Source organism: Narcine bancroftii, chromosome 5 (genome assembly GCF_036971445.1).
Source record: "Narcine bancroftii isolate sNarBan1 chromosome 5, sNarBan1.hap1, whole genome shotgun sequence".
Taxonomy (NCBI): Eukaryota; Metazoa; Chordata; class Chondrichthyes; order Torpediniformes; family Narcinidae; genus Narcine; species Narcine bancroftii.
In genome coordinates, this window is record NC_091473.1 from 40,738,125 (window position 1) to 40,760,214 (window position 22,090).

The window sequence follows — 22,090 nt, forward strand, 5'->3', positions numbered from 1 at the left end:
GCCAACTTGTGTGGTCTGCACCCCCTTAGAATGAGCTGTTCAACTTGTGTGGTCTGCACCCCCTTAGAATGAGCTGTGCCAATTTGTGTGGTCTGCACCCCCTTAGAATGAGCTGTGCCAACTTGTATGGTCTGCACCCCCTTAGAATGAGCTGTTCAACTTGTGTGGTCTGCACCCCCTTGGAATGAGCTGTGCCAACTTGTATGGTCTGCACCCCCTTAGAATGAGCTGTTCAACTTGTGTGGTCTGCACCCCCTTGGAATGAGCTGTGCCAACTTGTGTGGTCTGCACCCCCTTGGAATGAGCTGTGCCAACTTGTGTGGTCTGCACCCCCTTAGAATGAGCTGTGCCAACTTGTGTGGTCTGCACCCCCTTAGAATGAGTTGTTCCATGGGGACAACAACTTTCTGGGTATACTTTCATTCAATAAGTACAATATGTGTATAATCCATCGTAAAACTGAGCTGCAATGTCTTATTATTCTGAAAGACTGACAAAGCCTTGAAAAACAGAAAATGCTGGAAAGGTGCGGCATTTGATGTGGGGCTAACCTGATGAGTATTTCCAACATTTTCTGTTTTTTTTAGATTTCCAGCATCTGCAACTTTTATTGAAATCATCAATTCTTTAAATTTGAATTCACTCAACAAGCTTTCTATACAAATTCTCTTTTAGACTGTAATCTACACACAAATAAATATTCAGCAAATTCCCTTCAGAAGTTGACACAATAATGTAACTTGTATGCATGGAATATTAATAATATGTGCAAGAGAATGGGGAGTACTGCAGTGAAGTTTAGATCATCCCATTGATTGCATGTGCACACTAAGATCTGAAGCTCCAACACTTGAGTTGCAGCGAGGAAGGAGAACTTTGGGTTTGTGTCATCTGCATTGGCTCCATCTAAGATGGTTAAGTAAATTTGTTGTTTGCTTGAGGGTGCATGATTGCTGAGGGGGGCACCAATTTTAATCTTTTGTATTTTTTTCATATTTATTTATCGTAATTTTTTGGCAGTTGCTTGAATTCCGGATAATGGAGATATTACTGTACATGGATTTCAGTAACCCATTCAATAAGGGTATGCACAGTAGGATGCTCAGAAAGTTAAATAGTATGAGATCTAAGGAGACATAGAAAATAGATAGAAGACTACTTTCATGAAAGAAAGCAGGGGGTGATGGTGGAAGGTTGTTAATTGGGCAGGGGGTCGATGATTAGTGTTGGGCCACTGAGTTTGGTGCTAGGCCCATTTATATTTGTCATCTATTGCAATGGTTTGGATGAAAATGCACATGACTTCTTAGCAAATTTGAGGGTGTCAAATGTCTGTTATTGTAGATGGTGAATATGGTTGTCAAAGATTGCAGCAGAATCTTCATCTGTTGGGCAGGTTGATGGAATTTAATACAGAGAAATATGAGGTAATGCATTTTGGGAGGCCTAACATGGGTTGGGCCTGCACAGTGCATGGTAGGGATCTGGAGAATGTTGTAGAGCAGAGAGATCTAGGAGCGCAGGCACATAAGATGGTCAAAGAGGGATTCGGTACATTGGCCTTCATCAGTCAGTGTTTTGAACACATGTTGGGAGATCATGTTGCAGTTGTTTAAGACTTTGTGGAGGCCCACTTGGAGCATTGTGTTCCACTTTGGTCATTGTGCTAAAGGAAAGGTATTGTCAAGCTGGAGAAGGTACACAAGGATGTTACCAGAACTCATGGGGGGGGGTTGTCTGAGCTGTAACAAGAGGTTGAGCAGGCAAGGGCTCATCTCATAGAGTTATACTACATCATGAGAGGAATAGTTCAGGTGGCTGGGGTGGATGTGGAGATTTGTAGGAACCTGAGTGTAACTATTTACAAGAAGGAATGGTATGGAATGTGTTGGCAGAGGAGGTAGTTGAGGCAGGAACTACTGCAACAATTAATGAAAATTTGGACAGATATGTGGATAGGATAGGTTTAGAGGGATAAGGGCGAAATGCAGTCCGATTGGACATTTTAGTGAATGTGAGCAGATTGAAGGGCCTGTTTTCATGCTATACGACTCTTGTATTGAATTTATTTTCAAATAATTTAAGCTAAATTAATGTTGATAAAGTGGGAAAATGAAGTTTTGTGTTTGTGTTAGTGAACTGTTTCCCTGATGCTACCCACTTGTAAAGGTTTTGCTATTTTGGTTGCAAATTGATAATACATTTTTCTGTCATGATACTAATATTGTGGGACAGTATTTTATGACTTTGATTTTTTGATTGTAAAAAGTATTGAATATTATATCATACACTGTACTGACCCTTGCAGAAATAATGAATAAACTTTCATTCTGTTGTGAACTGTTGACTTGCTGGAGAAATTCACCCAAAATATATTTTCTATTAATCATGTTCAAAGCATTCAACCATGGACTCTCTCATTACAGTTTAAATTTTGACATGCCTGCAACATCTCTTTCAATACAGTTGAAATCCTGACCTGCCTACAAATACTCAAGGCAAACTTTACTGCTCCAAAAGGCTGCATTGTTGTACTACTGATAGATATCTTTATCATTCACAATGATTTGCTGTCAACTTAAATCATTTATTCATTATTCTCACTGAATAACATTGTTAAGGCTCTATGGCTTAAATTTACTTTGATAGTTTAGCTTCTGATGTTAACATCACTGCATTGGAGATACAAGTTCACATACTCAATGGCAAGGGATCTCTATTAAATTCCTGGTTTATGAACATTTTCTAGTTTGATCAGCTGCTGGATACTAGGCCTCAATTGCACCACCCACATAATTATGATGTGAAATGTTGGCTCCATAGATGTTGTTCAACCTGGTGAGTTCTTCCAGATTTTTTAACGCTTTTACAGTGAAATTGTGCAGTGTCATTAACAGTTGTGGGGTTTCAGAGGTTTGTTGGTTACTACGGTAATGATACTGTGGATGCAAAATGCCTTATTCTTTGGTACATTTGGAAGGAATTGTATTGATTTGTTTCCCCACAAATTGCCAATGTCAAATTTGTACAGTATTTTTTAATATTTGAGCTACGTTGCACTAGTTTGAAGTCTTGCATTGGATATAATATTTCAATGTGCAAAATTGCATTTGTACCCATTAACCATTTTCATCAAGAATGAAACTGATCACGCTGCAGGCTTGGAAAATAAAACATTCATACCAACAGTAAAATCATTTATTTTCTTTTTTCATTGATCTGGTATAAACATGATATACAGAAAGACCCCTGTTGTGGTGGGTTTTTTGAGAAGGGATACAGACCAGTGCAACCTGATGTCTCTACCATTTACTATCTATTGCACAGTACAGAGTTCAGTCCTTGCTCCTGGTTTTCACACAAGTTATTCTCTCTAGCATCTACATAAAGGCTGTCCCACTCCAATAAGTACAAAATTCAGAACTAGATTGAGCAACAGGAATTTGTTATAGGCATTTATTAGTAGGCTAAAAGACAAAAACTGCAGTATGTTATTGAAAACAAAACCTTGAATGACAAAGTGGATCCATGAAGATTGTCAAGTAGAAATGATCAGCCTGTATTTTGGTAAATCTGTCTTCACCTGAATGTTTGATTTAAGAGTTCTCCATTCAAGGGCAGTTTTTGACTTTTGCTGCCACCATTTTCTGTCTTAGTTAGATGTTATTGTTCTTTTCAATCTACTTTTAAAATGTGCAATATAAACAAAAAGATCTCAATGTCCTTTTGGCACATCAGAACATGTATAAACAGTGTTATCTTTAACTATTAGTACAAAATGGGGAAAAAAAAATCAATCTTTCAAGAGTCACTGGCTGTGGGAAAAATATCCCCTGTTAATGGTGTGTGGTAGGTTTCTCACAGGCAGTGTCTGCCAAAAGGGATCAGTCCAACAGTTTTTTTGTAAAAATCACTGACATTGTATGGCTCCCTCAGATGGAAGTTTCCATGGATTTGGAGTTCATGGTTTCCTGTTACCCAACCCTCACTTCACCCATAGCATCCTCACAAGCTGCAATACAACTGCACACTTTGAGCTGATAGTAAAAAGCAGTGAGGTCCACCTTCAGTCCCTTAGAATCTTCTGCGTGTCAGAATAAGATTCGTATTCATCATCATCCTGTATATTTAAAAAAAAATGTTTTAAGAAAAATAGGCAGGATCTAATGCATGAAATAAAGATTTCAATTTTATGTCATAGTTATTCTGTACAGATTTATGTAATATTTTGATGATTTTTGTGGAGTCTAGTCAAGAATCTCAATGATAAAGTACATAAAACAAATTGCAACTGTTATAGATAGCACAAATGTTGCTTTATTCAAGGATAAATGACATTTGGCCATATTTTTATATTCCTTCTGTCAGACTCTTGGAGCTTTGCGATCTAACTCTATCTGGATGAGAAACCAAGAGGTAGGGATTTTTACAAATTAATGTTTTGTGTGTGTGCGTGTGTGTGTGTATATATATGTATGTATGTGTGTATATATATGTATGTATGTGTATATATATATATATATATATATATATATATATATGTTTTTAATACCTAACATTCATTTAGCTACCAAGTGAAGAACTTAGTGGTTTGCAGAAAATTTAGTTGCTCCTTACCTCGAAAGGCTCAGTCGTGTTATCTGAAACTATACCATATGCGCCATACAGTGGATTTGGTATTGAGACCAAAGCAGGATTATCCTCTGGTTTAAGGCCCACAGTATCATCATCAGCCTAGTAAGACACAAATTAACACCGTCTTTTCTTAAATGGACTTCGGCATAGTCCGAACCTTCTGTTAATTAAGTTTTGACAAATCAAAAAAAAACCCATCGCTATTTCAATCCCCAAAGTAAACTAGTTGAGAATCTGGATTTTGCCGCTGCAGGGACTTTTGACAACCCCTGAAAAAGCTTTGTTCCACATCAGGTAGGACAAGGTTAGGGAACCTAGAACTATAACACTGTAACTCACCAGTTCCAAACAGTAATGTTTTCTTGGGAAATGCATGAAATTTTATGATACTTGATTTTGCAGAAACAAAAATTGCACTGTGAAGGAATTACATAGTACTGCCTCCATACCGACTGTTCCAAACCAGTACAACCGATTTTTTTTAAATTTTTTCAGCCAGTGAAAAGCAATAGCATGTGTCTGAAATTAAAGTACCTTGAAGTAATGAAGCCGAAAACCCTCATTCCTGCGACGAAACCAAGCAACAAACCCAGTTACAACACCAATCAAGCATGCCAGTACTAATGCTGCACCAATGGCAAGATGAGATGATGTTGCACCAATGGCAAGATGAGATAACGCTGAAGTTGTTACCTAATGAAACAAGTTTGGTGATTAGCAATGATTCACATTTATGCAATTATTAATGAATAACTGAGAGGTCTTGTAAAATCCTATTCAAATCAAAAAAAGCAGTTGTGTATCCTGAAATATCAATTGAGTATCCTAAATGGAGAACTTTAGAAAGGCCAGTCTTTAATCTGGTTTCCAAATTAAGAAAACAAATTAGAAATCCAAATATTAAAATGAAAGTGATTGAACTTTGAGCCAGTAAGTAATTGTGTTCTCCATTACAATCTCAAACTCTGGGCAAGAACTTGTCCAAACACATCAACAGCAGAAAGTGTCAGTTCAAAAGGAACATTGCCATCGAAGGTGGCTTGGCAGCCATATTACATGGAAAATACAGTGTACAAAAAGCATATGACTTTGAATTAATTTTTTAAGCGTAAAGAATATAAAATTTAATAAGCAGAAGCTTTAACCATACATTCAAACTGTCCCTTTAAATATTTAGAAATAATTAAAGATTTTTTTGGCCAGATGGTTTGTTATGTGGTAATTATGGCTTAGCATGTCATTAAAATGTCACTTGTCTTCCTCAAAGGAAATCCTTGAGGATCACTGATGACTTCTGCTCCAATGGTATGCTCTTGATGCATGGTCCTGGTTAAATCCAAGCTGTCAATGGGATGTTGTATTTTTTAAAATCTTCCAAGATTACTTTGAGCTAGCCTGGTAATCTCTTCTATGGCAAAGCTTTGAATAGAGTATCGGCTTCAGGAGTCGAGCACAAGTGAAACGGCCTACCCAGTTGAGCCTCAATACTGGGGATGTTGGCACATTGGTATTGATGGGTTTGTTTTAACAATTAATTTGGAGGATCTTGCAGAGGCAATGTGGATGAAACTAATGAGCATTCACATTTGACACCAACTGTCAATGAGAACCTCTTGACCTGTGGCCTAACATCCATAAAAAAATGCTATCAGTCTGGCTTGGAATGAACCCTGATATCTAAGAGGAGGATATCTAAGTGTCTGAATCACACAGTTCCATTGAAAACTTCTAATTACTATGAAACACTTACCTGATGTGGAGCTGTTAAAGGTCCTTCAATGGCATGGATAATTCCATTGGTGGCAATTATATCCCACTTCAAAATAAGGATGCCATTCACCAACTTTGAACCCTATCATAATAAAAAGTTAAGTTAGTTCAGGTAAGATTCTGACTCCAGTTATGTCTCTCGCCTTTATTTATAGAGAAATTTTGATAAAATAAAGATCAAGTTTTGACTGGACCTAAAAATAACTATTTTAAAATGCAGTACTTATCATGAAAATGTAGATTTAATGTCTGGATACAATTAATAGTTACCATGCATTTGAACCCAGCTAGGCAATCACTCCTCTGAGATGTTAAGTAATCTGACATGAATTAATGTTGACACTGAAATTCCAGAATTTCCTCATTACATTTCAGAGGTCCTGTCTTTTATTTAAAAAAAATCTCCATCTTATTCTTTCCTGACCTTTTCCTCCTCGCTTTTGGGATGGTGGGTTTGTTGTAGAGAGATATTATGCAAATTAGACATACTGCTCTGAGGTTGGAAGAATGAGAAATATTCCCATTGAAATGTGAAACCTTTTGGTGGGATTTCATAGAGAAGGTTCAGAACTGTTGTTTAGTCTGGCTGGAGTAATCAAAACAAGGGTCACAGCCTCAAAAAGAGCTGGTCATGCAGGACACAAAAGAATAACTTGATTCACTCAGAGGCTTCTTTTTTTTAAATTCCTTACTCAATTCAGTACATTCAAGATGGCATTCACTTGACATTGGGGGTATGGAGTTAGTGCAGGAAGTCGAGCCAAGGTCAGCCATGAGCATATTGAAAAGCATTGTAAATAAGGAATTGAGTTGTCAACACCTTCCATTCAGTCACCACTCATGGAGCCAAAATGTATGTTTTGGAGAATTTGGCTATTTCACCACACTTTTTCTACAGAGAAGGTACTGATCAGCCATGATCATATTGAATGGTGGTGTAGGCTTGAAGGGCCAAATGGCCTACTCCTGCACTTATTTTTCTATGTTAAGGTTGGGGAGATAATTGTATACACAAGTGATGCAAGCTGCAAAGAGGCAATTATCACTTGATTTTTTTTAAGTTCTGGAAAGGAAAAGTGGCTGTTTTCGTTTGCTTCCATTTCAGATTTTTAGCAGTTGTAACTTATCCCTTAAGTAAATTACATCACCACTTTTCACCAAAGAGCATTGATGCTTTCATTCTGGACTTTGCTCCACATAGTTATAGATTTTAATAATATTTTTAAATAGCAGCACTTATGAATTCTCCAAAAACAAGGAGTGGGTGTTTTTTTTAAAAACCACCATGATGATTGTGTTTCAATAACTTGCCTCAAGGAGAGTGTTATTTACAGGTGAAACGTCATCAATGAGAAGATCATATCCTAGTCTGGATGAAATGAGCATGTGATCACTCAACTCATCATAGAAGATGAAACTGTTGTTTCTGGTGATGTGGTTTTCAAGATCACTCCATGTTAAGGTCTGGAAACAATAAGAAATCAGTAGAAGTCAACTCTAGATGAAACTGTCAGCAAGTGCCAGTAGCCCACTGTTTGACCTGCTGAGCTTCTCCAGCATTTTGTGTTTTTACTTCAACCATGGTGTCTACAGAATTTGGTGATTTACTTCTGACTACAACAATAATTCTGTGAAAGCTCTTTGAAGGATGCCTGACCTGAAGAAGCTCTGCTATCCGAAGGAAGTTCTGTGGGATTCTCTCTCACTGCTCCCTGCTGCTCTCAAGCTCTACATCCATAAAATCACCCAGACTCTATTCCACAGCCACATTGACTTTCTCTCCACCTGCCTCTGCTGCCATCTTGTGCCTCGTGGTTTCCAACCTTGATTCCAGGCCTTGCAGTTTAGCCCTTGCAAGGAGCTCCAGTACCTGTACAGCATCGATTGCTCTTCTCTCTGCTTCTCCCGACAGCTCCTACGTACCATCCTCACCTCGATGCAGAGATATCAGTGGCAACTCGCCCTCTCACTGCCACAGCTCTGGACCTCACTGGCCATGGCCTGAAGTGGACCCCTCCTATACTACATCCACATTCAACTGCCAGCTCTACTCCAACCTGGCGTCCATCAAGAACTGAAGCTTGTCTCACTCGAGACTGCAGCCGTTGTGCTCCTCCACGTGGATCTACCTCTTGGCCCTGGCCGCCTGCCCTCCTGAGCTCCCTACACCATGGCCACTAAACCCATATGCCATGGCCACCCACTCCTACTCAGGCCCCAGCCGCTGACTCACCAGAGCTCCAACTGCCACAGCTGCCCACCCAATAGAGTTCCCAACACTTCAGCCATCAACTCCCACCCGAGCCCCTACTCTCTGGAATTCCTGATGCCTCGACTACCGACTCCAGCACCACCCCACCAGCCTCTGCATCCAACATATCATCCACCAGACACATTTATTCCCTCTCCTCTCATCTTAGCCTTCGGTGATTCCCTTGTGCACTCATCCCTGCTCACGCATCGCGCCCACAGGAGGAGTAAAACTTGTGTCCACATCTCCTCCCTCACCACGGTCTGGGGCCCCAATATGGCCTTTCACGTGAAGCAACACTTACATCCAGAGGATTATTTACTGCATACGGTGCTCCCTTTATGGCATTCTCTACATCGGAGAGACCGGTCGTAGACTGGAAGATCACTTCACTCAGCACTTCCACTCTGTTCACAAACCACAGCGACCTCTGAGTGGCCAACCATTTCAACTCCAAGACATGCTCACATGACTGCCCATGGTCTTGAGTACTGTCTCACCTTGACCACCCGCAGATTGGAGGAACAACACCTTATTTTCCTGTTGGGTACCCTCCAGCTACGTGGGATGAACATTGACTTTACTGCTTTCCATTTAACCTGCTTGCCTTTTCTTTTCCCCTTTCCCCGTCCTTCCAGTTCTTTCACCCACACACTCAGCCTGACCATCCCCACCCACCCCCCTTTGCTGCTGTCCCCTCCCTTCTTTCTCCACCTATCATCTCCTGCCTTGTCACCATCTCCCCCCCCCCCCTTTTGTTTGGACACTTGCTAGCATTTTCTCATACTTTGATGAAAGGTTCAAGCCTAAAACATTGGTTATGTATCTTTGCTACATGAAGGACACTTCTCCAGCATTTTTTTTTACTTCAACAATGGTGTCTACAGAATTTTGTGATTTACTATTTGCAGTTACCAGCTGGCTCATTTTGTAATGAATGTGAGCCCGAAGGTTGATGCCCATCTCTACATCTACTACCTGATTTAACATCTCAGGGCCAAGAAAGTGCTCAGATTTATACAGCATGTTTAGGATAAATGATTAAGGCAATACTTGGCTGTTTAAGTGTAAAAAAAAACCTCATTCATTATCAGAACATATTCAAAATTTTGTGCTGGCAGTCCTCTCAACTCCGTCACAGATTAGTAGGTTCCAATCTCACAACAGTTTCTGGATTCCCAATTTGAGCAAAATTGCATTTTGGCAGGTGTGATTGTACTTGGGGAAGGGGAGGTGCACAGGAGATTAAATGCCAGAAGTCCCATTCTCTGTATTAAGAATACACATTGCAGCTGATAGCTTTAAGATTCTTTTCCCAACTTAATAACTAATGAACAAAATTCCAAGCACATTCTGATTATGACAATGGCTTATTTGATTGGTTTTGAGCAGGAAAATGCACTATTTCATACCTCATTTTCTTTCAGACCAGAATCCAATGGAATAAACAATGTTTCATTGGTTGTCTTGTCTGACAGGAACTCTAAAAATTCTATTCCTTTTTCATTTGACTGGGCATAGTCCAACAATTTCTAACAAGAGAAATCAAATACAGTAAAACAGTAAGATAGCTGAAAATAAATGGATAAAAAACACGCAAGTTTAAAATTGGTTTGCCTTGCTGTTAGTTCACCAATCATAACCATATAACCGTTTACAGCACGGAAACAGGCCATGTCGGCCCTTCAAGTCCTTACTGGTTTGACCTGCATAAAGCCAATCTACACATCCCCAGAGGTTTTTACTTTGTTTTTAAATGATTTTTCAGATTTTTGGTAACACCCCACTGACTGTTTTCATCTCTTACTCCTGTACTTATTTTGTATTTCTCTAACTTTCTTTTTTCTCCATTCCTAATAGGTTTCTACTGGCTCTCCACCTCTCAAGCCATCTGCCTATATTCTTTCACCTCTCCGCCCCTCCATCAGCTTCTTTCTGCCTTTATATATGTAAATTTCAACTGTTCCATCTTAGTCTTGATAAAGTGTTCAACCCTGAAACGATGACTGACTATTTCTGACCTGCTTTGACTTCTCAAGATTCCAGCAGCTGTAGTTTTTTTTGTATTCCTTAATAACATGCACTGGTGACTACCACAGAAGCTTTGCAAATAGAGTTGTGAAAGACCAATACTTACAGAATAAAATATTGAGAAATTGGAGTGACTTGAGATCACATTCATAAGATTCCCATTGCACGAATAGCCATCACCTACAAAGCCTTCCAGACATTCACATTGAATATCTAGGAATTAACGTGACAGTAAACAGCTGTGAGGAGGCCATAAGTATTTTCAAATTCCGCACACTTTTGGAAAGAACAGCAAAATGAGTCAAACAACTTATTGAACTTGGTGCCTACCTTGCTTTCTAAAGCAGTAAGCATCCCAGAGCTCACTGTGATTTGCCCTCACGCCATAATCAAAGATCCCGATGTTGCCATAGCCACAGTTAGGGTTTAAGTGGGTTACGGGATATCCTGCCTTCTTCTCAGCCATCCATCCAATGATACAGAGGTGATAACCAAACTGTGCAAGATAAAATCAGTGAGTAATCCTGTGTGGTTGCAGACACCAACATTTTGTAACCTGATATTCACTCTTTTACGATATTGCACTTTACGATCAAATGTCCTCTGCTTTGGTGTCAGTTAACTGCAGCAGTTCTATCCCATTTAATTATCTCTGCTTATTACAATCAAATATAGACCAGCAAAAAATTTGTTTCAGCTTATTAGTAATATACATATTGTTATACTAGTTCTGTAAAACCATCAACACTCCCATTTTAAGAGGACTAGAAATACCTGTATTTTATAATTGACATTTTGTGCAAAACCTTCTGCAATTTTTCGGGTCAGTTTTTTTTTAAAAGCTACTCGTTAATCACATCACAGACTTGTCTGTAATGGAAAAATCTTCTGATAATTTTGCACATGAAAACTAGAAGTGTGAATTGGCAGGCCAGCCAATCGTCCCCATGGTGACTAGTTACCTGACATCTATTATATTGTGACTGGGTCAAAGGAGAGAGAAAGATGGAGCTTAGTTAGGAAGTGAAATGTAAATTTCTAATATACCCAGATGTCTCGTGCCACAGGAGCAAATTCAATGAGACCTGGGCCTATATCTGCCTGCAGCAGGTATCCCCAGTTACAAAAGAGCAGTAATCAAGTTAGAATACAGGTGATCTTTTGGACGAAGTGATACCATCACAGTGTCTTCAGACTTTCCTGTTTAACAATTACTGGGACTAGTTTAGACTATCTAAATAAATTATTTTGAAATGTTAACTTTGTTTTTCCTCTCTCCACAGTCATTGCTTTGACCTGCTGAGTTTTTAGGCTGTTGGTTGGAAATTGGAACAAGGAAAGGGTTTTATGATGCAAACATAGATACAAGAGGAAGAGAGGACAAAGGAAAAGTAGGGGCAAGGGGAGTAAATGACAAAAAGGAGTTACTGTTCAAAGCAAAAGATGATGAAAAGTAATAATGACAAATAAAAAAGCAGATTTTACAGAGAGATATTGCTATTTTATTCCAATGGAAAGGAACAGATATGAGGATAGGAGATTATTGCTGAGGTGGTTTAAATATTTGAATGAACTTACAAATATTCAATTGCTTTTAAATGTTTATTAAAACCAATTAATCTAATAATTTTTTAATTATTTCTGAATCTCAGAGACCTGTACAAAGTCTCACATATAATGTGCAAAATTAAAGCCTATGGGATTGGGGATAATGTTCAGAGATGGATTGAAAATTGTTAGACCGGCAATAGAGAAGGGGGTAAATGCACTCAGTCTACTTTCACCAGAATATAGACTGAGAGGGAATCTCTTTGAAACATGTACATTTCTAATTGGATGAGCAGAGGACATTTTCCATGTCTAGGATTAGGAAACATGATCCCATAATGTGGGATAAGACATTAAGTCAGAGAATGTTTAGTAAAGCCTTTGAAAAGGTTCCACATGGGAAGTTAGTTGTTGGTTCAGACGTTTGGTGTTCATGGTGAGGAAGTAAACCAGTTTTGACATTGGCTGAAGCCAGAGAGTGGTCGTGGTGAGCCTCAGGGATCAGTGTTGGGACCATTGTCATTTATGTCAGTGATCTGGATTATAAACTGGGCCAGCAAATTTGCAAATGACACAAACATTGGAGGTGTTGTGGACAGCAAAAATAGCAGACAAGTGTGAGGTGTTGCTTTTTGGAAGGACAAACCAAGATAGGACATATACATTACATACAGTCGAACAGTGTGATCTGTGGTGTCACAGGTAGATAGGGTTGTAACGAGAGCCTTTGGCATATTGGCCTTCATATATCAAAGTATTGAGTATAGGAGTTGGGATGTTATGGTAAAGTTGTATAAGGTATTGGAGAGGTTAAATTTGGAATATTGTGTGCAGTTTTGTTCATATAACTACAGGAAAGATATCAATAAGATTGAAAGAGAACAGAGAAGATTTACTAGGATTGAGTTACAGGGAAAGGTTAAACATATTAGGATTTTCTTCCCTGGAGCGTAGAAGGATGAGGGGAGATTTGATAGAGGTTTTCAAATTATGAGCGGTATAGCTAGAGTAAATGCAAGTAGGCTTTTTCCTCTGAGGTTATGTGAGAAACAAACAAGGGACATGGGTTAAGGGTGAAAGGGGAAAAGTTTAGGGTTAACTTCTTAACAGAGAGTAGTGGGAGTGTGAACGAATTGCCAGCTGAAGTGGTGAATGCAGGCTCAATTTTTGCATTTAAGAAGAATTTGGACAGGTGGAGGGGCATGGACTGGGTGCAGGTCAGTGGGATAAGGCAGTATAATAGTTCTGCACATGCTAGACAGGCCAGTTTTCTTGCTGTAATATTCTATGGGAGAAAAATTCTTCACTACAATTACGGCAGAGGGTGAGTTACTGGGTATATTTAAAGAGAACCATAGGTTTCTAAATATAAAAGCCATGAGGGAGTATGGAGAGAGAGAGAGAGAGAATATAGGGGGCAGCAGGGTTAGCACAACGCCTTTACAGTGCTAGAGATCGGGACCAAGGTTCAAATCCCGTGCTGTCTGTAAGGAGTTTGTACATCCTCCTCATGTCTGTGTGGGTTTACCCCGGGGCTCCGGATCCTCCAACCATTTGAAACATATTGAGGTTGTAGGTTAATAGGGTGTAACTTGGGTGGCACGGGCTTGTGGCCTGTTACCGTGCTGCATGTCTAAAATTAATTTGAATTTATTATTGGTATAGATGACTTGAAGTGATTGTATTGAAGAGCAGAGCAAGCCCAGGGGGTTTAATGGTCTACTATAATTCTGATTTTCTATGGCTCCATGTTTCTACATCCTCTGGGGGACACCTGATTGAGCTGTGCATCAGAACTACACACTCACCTCTAACCAACTCTCACACTAGTCGCCCTGTATAATCAATATTGCTGATTTTTACTGTCCTGCTTCATGCAAAGAAAGGTGACTTGGGAAGGATGTGTTGGGATTCTGCCCTTCCTTTCCCTGGTGTCCATCATTTTGGAGAGGGCAAAGTAGGTGAGAAAATATGAAAAAAGGAAAATGACACATGAAGATTTTGGAAAACGGTCACCACATTGGCAGAGTCAGGGTTGTACACAACAGCAGACAGGAAACTGTCACCCTTAGCCAAGAGAGATGATCAAGTGCATTTACTGGGGCTACAAACCTTGTGCACAAAACATTATTTAAGGAGTACACGCTGACACTTGATCTCTGCTGAATCTTGCTTGTAAGCATTTACCTGCTGAGCGGTAGCAAGTTGGTCAAAAGTTGCCAGTGTAGCACCTTCTGCATTGCAGGCAGCAACTGCATCTTCAAATGTGAACTTGTATTGCCCATTGGGTGATTGCAAATGGAACACTCCAGCCGTTTTATCTTGAAAAATAAACAAAGGTGGCTGGTGATTATATTTTAAAAAAAAATGTCTGCACTGTGATTTTCAATGAGCCAATCCCAAGAAAATTTCAGGAAGTGTGGCACAGATTTTGTAGAAGTCAACACAATACAAACCAGGAAAATTGTTGGCTTCAACCTACTGTTATCTCTGGGTGATCCAAATGCTTACTGTGAACTTGCTCACGTGACTTTTCTGCACCAGTGAGCCTGAACGTAGCTGGAGTTCCAAGAAAGGAAGGCCACACCATGTGGTGTCTCCTGTGTTCACTTGGAGCATGAACCACTGAACCAATTGGTAAGCTATGGTGGAGGGCAATATCCTCATCAAATTTATCCTTCTGTACTGGATGCGAAAGCAAGGCCACTTTTATTTCACCCAAAACAATCCCAGTTAAACGCAGTATGTCATTGGCATATAGTTACTTGCTAAATTTTGCCACCAAAATAGTAACAGACAAGCTTAAACACTAAAATTGATATAGGAGTCACAGCAAAATTCAGATGCTGGAATCAGGGCGTACTGGAGAAAATCAGCAGGTTGAGCAGCATCTATGCAAGAAAAGTTTAGGGCAATGCCTTGTGTTTTGAAGGGTTCCGGCCCTAAAATGTTGACCATTTTACTCCCACTGATGCTGCTCGACCCACCAAGTTCCTCCAGATAACTTGAACCATGCCCCCTTAACAGCACTTCACAAATGCATCCATGTTCCCTCATGAACATTGGGTAAGCATCACTTCTAAGTTATACACCATCCTCCTGTGGAAATATATGGCCCTTATTCAATAGTCATTGGTCGTTTCCTGCAAACACCTACCTCAGGCAGTGGGAGTACTTTCATGGGAAGCAGGAAGTCTGCAGAGGGACTTGGGCAGATTGGACCATGAAGTGACCGATGGAATACAGTGTAGAGAGCTGTATAGTCATGCACTCTGGTAGAAGCAATTGTTACAAGCTTAGAGGACCCATAAACCCAGCAGCAATAGATATTCACCAAGACAAATGGTTACTTAAACAAAAGTTGCTTTTCATTATCTTTAAGCATGAAAACACTTGAACTTATCACCATTGACTTAACTAACCTAACTTAACCCCCTTCTAATTCTAAGCACATGTGCATGTAATGTGTGTGTAAGTTCAGAAAAGTCCTTTGATTCACAGTCGAATCTCACTTCTCATTCCTCCAAGTTCACTGCTGCAGGCAATTCTTACACTGTGCACAGAATTTAACTTTTATAAAGTTCACCAGGCTTTGGTGCTTGAAAGGTAAATGGTTACCGCTCAGGAAGGTTCTTGTTGGTTTTCAGAGAAAGATTTGTTGTACGCTGGACACCCAGCCATTTCAGTGCCTTGCTGAAGAAACTTGCCCCTCAAGATTCTTTCAGGTCACTATAGAGTTCCTTCTTGTTTCTCTTAATGGGAGCTCATCCGGATTAAAATCACAGAATAAAGACATAGACTATTTTCAAAATGGGGAGAGTTCAGAAAGCAGTGCTCCACAGGACTTGGGATCCCTTAAAGGATAACTTTCAAGTTGAGTTTATATTGTGATCCTCTCAAAATGAATGAAATGCTGAAACTTTAAGGCGTTGGTCCGTGTATCTAAGGATGGATGTGCTAGCGTTAGACAGAGTCCAGATAAGGTTTACAAGAATGATCTTCAGGATGAGAGGGTTAATGTGTATGTTTGATTGATCTGGGTTTGTACACACTGCACTTCAGAAGGATGAAGGGAAGATCTCATTGAAACAATACTGAATATTGAAAGGGCTGGATAGAGTGGACGTGGAGGGATTAGCCTCAGAAAAAAAGGATGTCCTTTTCGAACAGAGATAAGGAGAAATTTCATCAGCCAGAAGGTGGTGAATCTGTGGAATTCATTGCTTCAGATGGCTGTGAATGCCAAATCATTGGGTTTACTTAATTAACAAAAAATAAATGTAAATTTTAGGCATACAGCACAGTAACAGGCCCTCTTGTCCCATGCTGCCCAATAACCCCCAGTATGTTTTGAAGGGTGGGAAGAAACCGAAGCACCCAGAGGAAACCCACGCAGAGACAGGGAGAATGTACAAACTCCTTACAGACAGCATGGGATTCAAATCCAAATCCCGCTTGCTGGTGCTGCAATAGTGTTGTGTTGAGGTTAATGTGGAGGTTGATAGATTCTTTATTATTAAGGGTGTCAAAAGGTTATGGGAAAAGGCAGGAAAATGGTGTTGAGAGGGAAAAGTACATCTGCCAAGATTCAAATGGCAGAGCAAACTCAATGGGTCAAATGGTGTACTAGTGGTCCTATGTGTTATGGACTGAAGTGATACTAGATGGCAATACATTTCCAACTTCTTTCAGACCATCAGTGAACCACAATACTCTTTTGAAATTTATTCACAGTTGTTGGTTATGCCAGCATTTATTGTTCAATACTTAGAAGGCAATGGTGATCGGTCTTCTTCAATCTCTTCAGTCTCAGGGGTGAGGTTACTTTCATCACCATTAAGCCTGGATTTGACCCACCACCGATCAAGGAATGGTAATTCCTTTCCAAACTAGGATCGTGATTGATTGAAAATGGTGACTTTGCTGCCCTTATATTTCTGGAATGAGAAAATTAATGTCCACAACCAAAGAGTTTGCAAGGAACTGTTGGGCGGCACGGTTAGTGTAGCAGTTAGCATAACACTGTAACAGTGCCAATGACCCAGGTTTGATTCTGGCACTGTCTGTAAGGAGTTTGTATGGTCTCCCGTGTCTGTGTGGGTTTCCTCCCACCCTTCAAAACATACTGGGGATGTAGGTTAATGGGGGTATTTTGGTGGCATGGGCTTGGCGCTGGAAGGGCCTGTTACTATATTACATTTATGTATGACAAAATGTTGCGAGTATTGATGCAAATTAAAACAAGAGAAATAAGGGAGTATCCTCTCAAAATTAACCAACAACCCCCATCCAAAACATACGGGACTGGTAAGTTAATTGGGATATTTGGGCGGCATGGGCTCGTGGACCAAAGGGCCTGTTACCGTGCTGTATGTCTAAATTTAAACTTAAATCTTTTGTGTTACCTCTTCATCAGAGCAAACTAAAAACTAAATGAAGTGTTGCAAATTACAAAATAAGTTCTCACCTTGGAAGTGAAGATCCCTGCAGAAAGCATTAAGATGACATTGATCGCCCATTTCTAGGCAGCGATCTACAGGAGGCTTAACATTTAACAGACACTGGATACCATCTCCTCGGAATCCTTCCTTGCATTCGCATCTTCGCTTGTTCTGCAGTGGAAGTTGATTTTTTTTTTAAAGTGAAGAAACTAATTTCATTGACATTTAATTGGAAACAGTCAAAAGGTTTTAAAAGTACATCAGTGTAGTGGTTGAAATTAATTTCAGAATGCCCTTCGATTCTTTTAAGAGCTTGAATTATGTTGACGAAACAAAAAGCAGCCGTACTGTAGTGTAAATTCAGCAGAAGTTAACTGTCACAATAACAAAATAATTTTGGTTAAAAATAACAAAATTACACTAAATGGGAGAAGTGCAGGCCTATTGCCCAACATCAGTCGCCAGAGGCAGCCTCCACACCAAGCTGTAGATGGTCCATGACTGGACAGCCCATTGCTGAGCAACTCTTCCAGCTAAGGGCAGGAACTGGCTCCAGGGCACAGCACTGGGGAGGTAAGAACTTTCCCCAGGTTCTGAGCAGAACTCTACTGTCAAATAACACTAATCTCTCCATACAGCAATCCGATTTTCATCAGTGTTTGCATTTCCTGGTGTACATCCTGGGCACTATGTAAGGCACCATTGCACTGCAATCCAACATAAATGCTGTTTCTACACACCACCACTAAGTCAATACTAGCCCATGAATTTCAGCTTCAGGTGGAGCTGACAGTACACCAGCACAAAGCAGTGGGTAACAAAAGTGGCCAATCCTACGTTTGCAATTGAACCAGTTTAAAGAAAGTGACACCACTCTACTCCCTGGTTTAGGAGACAATCTATTATCATGTGGACCTACTGGACCAATGAAGAAACATATTGCATGCTCATGGCATCCACCATTTCTGCCATCGAGACACCTGTCCTTGGGTGTGCAGACATTGCCATCTCCCTCATAGTCCGGCTGACAGGTACAGGTAATGTTAATGCCTTCTTGAGTGCAAACAGCATGATGATGGCAACCTCCGTTATTGTCCCGGCAACGGTTAACCACTGCAAAAAAAGAGTTACATCAACAAAGAATGAGCCCTACACTCAAGCTTTACATGCAGTATAAATTTAATTACTGGGTAAAAACTTATGATTTGTACTTTCCACAATTTGATAATAAAATTGCCTTTAAACGCTCATCCTAAAACTGGGTTAGACATCCTGAATCAGGATTTCTTGTTATCCAGACAAACACATCTGTTGCATTTCAGTGTAGAATATGCCTTCTATTCTCTAATAAAATTTAGGAAGATAGCATGGAATATGGCATTTATTGCACTGGGTTTACTCTTTGGTGAATATTTAAAATGGAGCCAACTGTATTTTCCAAAGCTCATATTTGGATACATCTGGCATAATTTTTCCAACTTATCAACTCTGCTTAGACATCAGCCTATTGTCCGTTCTATGGATGATGGCCTGTTTCTCCATCCTGTTCTGCTAGGCCAAAAAAAAATGGTTTAATGGGAAGCATGGCTAGTGTAGTAGTTATCACAACATTTTTACAGCGCCAGTTTGTCTGTGTCCTCATGAGATTCCTCCAGGCGCTCCTCTTTCCTCCCATGTTCCAAAGACATACAGGAGATAGTAAGTTAATTGATGACATGGGTGTATGTGGGCTCAAGGGCTGGAAGAGCTTGCTACCGTGCTGCATCTCTACATTAGGTTTAGATTAAATTCATTCATTTAACATTTAGCAGGTTCCCTACCACAGTTGAAATATCCAGGAAATAGGATTATCATAAATTGCCCCAAAGGAAGAAGCAAGTTGAATGACTTCTTGCTTTGTTATAAAATATATACTTCAATGGACAGTCAATAGCTTCAGCCAGAGTATCTGCCACATTAAAAGTGTCTTCTCACTGAGAGGATTCTCTACTCAAGGGGATTGTAGAGGTAGGAACACTGGAGGGATTTAAAGTGGAGATGGATACAATACATTATTGAAAGACTGAGGATTAAGGACTGTGTGGAACTGGCGCAGAAGAAGAGTTGAGGCCCAAGGCGCATCATCCATGGTCATGTTGAATGCCAAGGCAAGTTTGAGGAGCCAGGCAGCCTGCTCTTGCTTTTAGTTTCTAACATTTCTAAAGTCAGAAAAGATTTTACATGGAAGCACTTTGCCTCACCAAACACCTTCTTTTCTTGCAAGGATATTAAGCTCCATGTGCTGTCCCACTCTAGCCCTGAAATAACATTGTGTGATGTAACTTTATGAAAATGTAGTACATTGAAACATCATTTAAAATTTGTCTCTCTCTCTCAGGAATCTCAAATGAACATGGGGCAAAAAAACCTAGACACCCATAGATTTCGCCATAATTTTTCACATGCTTAGTGGGAACTTGTCCTTGCCTGTGCATTGTCTTCCATCGCCTTCATAGTATGGATTACACTCACAATTGTTGACTCCTCTGCATACAGCATTGCTATCACACTTTGGAAAACATGCAGGGACTGCTTCTATTTTTGAATAAGCAGAAAAGAATTGTGTCAGTGTACTTATAGTAACATATGATGCATAATATTCCTCAATGCTCAATCAGTGGTGTAGGCAGCCATTGCCATCAGCTGCTCTGCACCCGCTGCAATCGCATTGTAGCCACCGTACTCGCAACAGCACACGAGGGTGCTCCACGAGGGTGCTCCACGAGGGTGTGTTCGTTGGAATTGAGTACTAGCAGAGAGCAGATGCCATGCTATTGGCTCTCTCTCTCTCTTTGATTGTGTACAGTAAAGTGTTTGGTTCACTTTATCTGCCAACTTTTGGTATATTGGCCTTCATATATCAAAGTATTGAGTATAGGAGTTGGGATGTTATGGTAAAGTTGTATAAGATATTGGTGAGGCCAAATTTGGAGCATTGTGTGCAGTTTTGGACACCTAACTACAGGAAAAATATCAATAAAATAGAAAGAGTGGAGAGAAGATTTACTAGGATGTTGCCCGAACTTCAGGAACTAAGTTACAGAGAAAGGTTAAACAGGTTAGGACTTTATTCTCTGGAGTGTAGAAGAATGATGGGAGGTATTTAAAATTATGAGGGGTAAAGATTGAGTAAGTGTAGATGGGCTTTTTCCACTGAAGAGAGGTGAAATATAAACTAGAGAACATGATAAGGAGGAAAGGGGAAGGTTTAGGGAGAACATTCAGGGGAACATCTTCAAACAGAGAGTGGTGGGAGTGTGGAATGAGCTGCCAGATGAAGTGGTGATTGCAGGCTCAATTTTAACACTTAAGAAGAATTTGGATAGGTACATTGATGGGAGGGCTGTGGAGTGGGTGCAGATCAGTGGGACTAGGCAGAAAAATAGATGGGCACAAACTAGAAGGGCAGAATGGGCCTGTGTTTGTGCTATAATGTTCTATGGTTCCACAGTTCCAGACATAGGTTTTTCCAATTCAATATACTTTTTATGTCCTGGTCTAAACAGACAATAGATCTGAATCCCAGAGAGGAGGTGATGCAAAGGCAGCAGATGTCCAAGTCTGGCTAGAGACAGTTAACTAGAATCAGAGGAAAAGTCTTCAATGGCTGGAGTCATAGCGAATGCAAACAAAGATAGTCATGGCTGCTGGAGGCCAATCATTTCAGCCCCTTGACATCTCCTTGAATAATATTTTCTCTTTGATTTTGTCTGGTTATTAAATTAATTGCATTGGGAATGGGGATCTGTACAATATACGTCACAATCATCTTGAGAAGTTTTCATCAAAGTAACAATGTGCATGGCGTTTGAATCCTAAAATTAGTCATTTAAAATTACTTGCCAAATTTTGATTCACAGTATTCTCCAGTCCATCCTTCCTTACAGAAGCATGTTCCTTCCCCAGAAATTCCTTCATCACAGCGTCCATTTTCTGTGCAGTTACATTCTGTATGAGAATAAAAATAACTTTCAAGTGATGATAATTAGGCTAAAGCAAAGAGTAACCAATCTCGTACATTGCAACATTAGTAGATCAGAATAAGCCTCATTTACAGAAACCCAAGAAGGATGGTGGTTTGGTTTTACTGAATTTGAGATTTTACCACTGGGCAGTTAGATTTTTAAAAAAATTTATTACTTTGATCATCCACTCTGGGTAGATTTGGAATTGAAATCTATCCAAAATTATTCTTTAGCTTCTTTTTTAAGACTAGCATTTACTTTTTAGACTATCTAAGATCAGCAAGTCGAATTCCAATCCAATTATTAAATATTAATTAATATTTGGTTTCAATTTCAAAGGTTTTTTGGAATTTATTTTTTTGTATTGGCTAATATATATCTTAATTATTTTTTTGAACACCATCTACTCT

At 39.8% G+C, this 22,090-nt stretch overlaps 2 protein-coding genes across 15 annotated transcripts in view; one reads left to right on the forward strand and one right to left on the reverse strand.

The window, feature by feature from the left end:
- LOC138763304 (5'-nucleotidase domain-containing protein 2-like) overlaps positions 1–22,090 on the forward strand; it is a 130,764-nt gene that overhangs the window by 92,112 nt on the left and 16,562 nt on the right. For 9 of the 14 annotated variants that reach the window (XM_069937205.1, XM_069937212.1, XM_069937209.1 and 6 more), the window contains one exon: positions 4,369–4,416. In XM_069937205.1, the coding sequence (XP_069793306.1) occupies positions 4,369–4,416 (48 nt within the window). Of the gene's footprint in view, positions 1–4,368; positions 4,417–5,130; positions 5,219–11,970; positions 12,209–22,090 lie in introns of those variants that run through there. The other 5 variants (XM_069937206.1, XM_069937215.1, XR_011357479.1 and 2 more) reach the window with 4 other exon arrangements.
- Positions 3,185–22,090, reverse strand: part of stab1 (stabilin 1) — a 240,380-nt gene continuing 221,474 nt past the window's right edge. The window contains exons 57-69 of the mRNA XM_069937203.1: positions 21,559–21,663; positions 20,143–20,250; positions 18,596–18,789; positions 17,703–17,847; positions 14,423–14,556; positions 11,018–11,183; positions 10,794–10,900; positions 10,069–10,188; positions 7,717–7,869; positions 6,386–6,487; positions 5,170–5,328; positions 4,618–4,734; positions 3,185–4,120 (exon numbers count right to left, since the gene is read on the reverse strand). Coding sequence (XP_069793304.1) covers positions 4,067–4,120; positions 4,618–4,734; positions 5,170–5,328; positions 6,386–6,487; positions 7,717–7,869; positions 10,069–10,188; positions 10,794–10,900; positions 11,018–11,183; positions 14,423–14,556; positions 17,703–17,847; positions 18,596–18,789; positions 20,143–20,250; positions 21,559–21,663 — 1,664 coding nt within the window. The 3' untranslated portion in view covers positions 3,185–4,066. The remainder of the gene's footprint in view (positions 4,121–4,617; positions 4,735–5,169; positions 5,329–6,385; positions 6,488–7,716; positions 7,870–10,068; positions 10,189–10,793; positions 10,901–11,017; positions 11,184–14,422; positions 14,557–17,702; positions 17,848–18,595; positions 18,790–20,142; positions 20,251–21,558; positions 21,664–22,090) is intronic.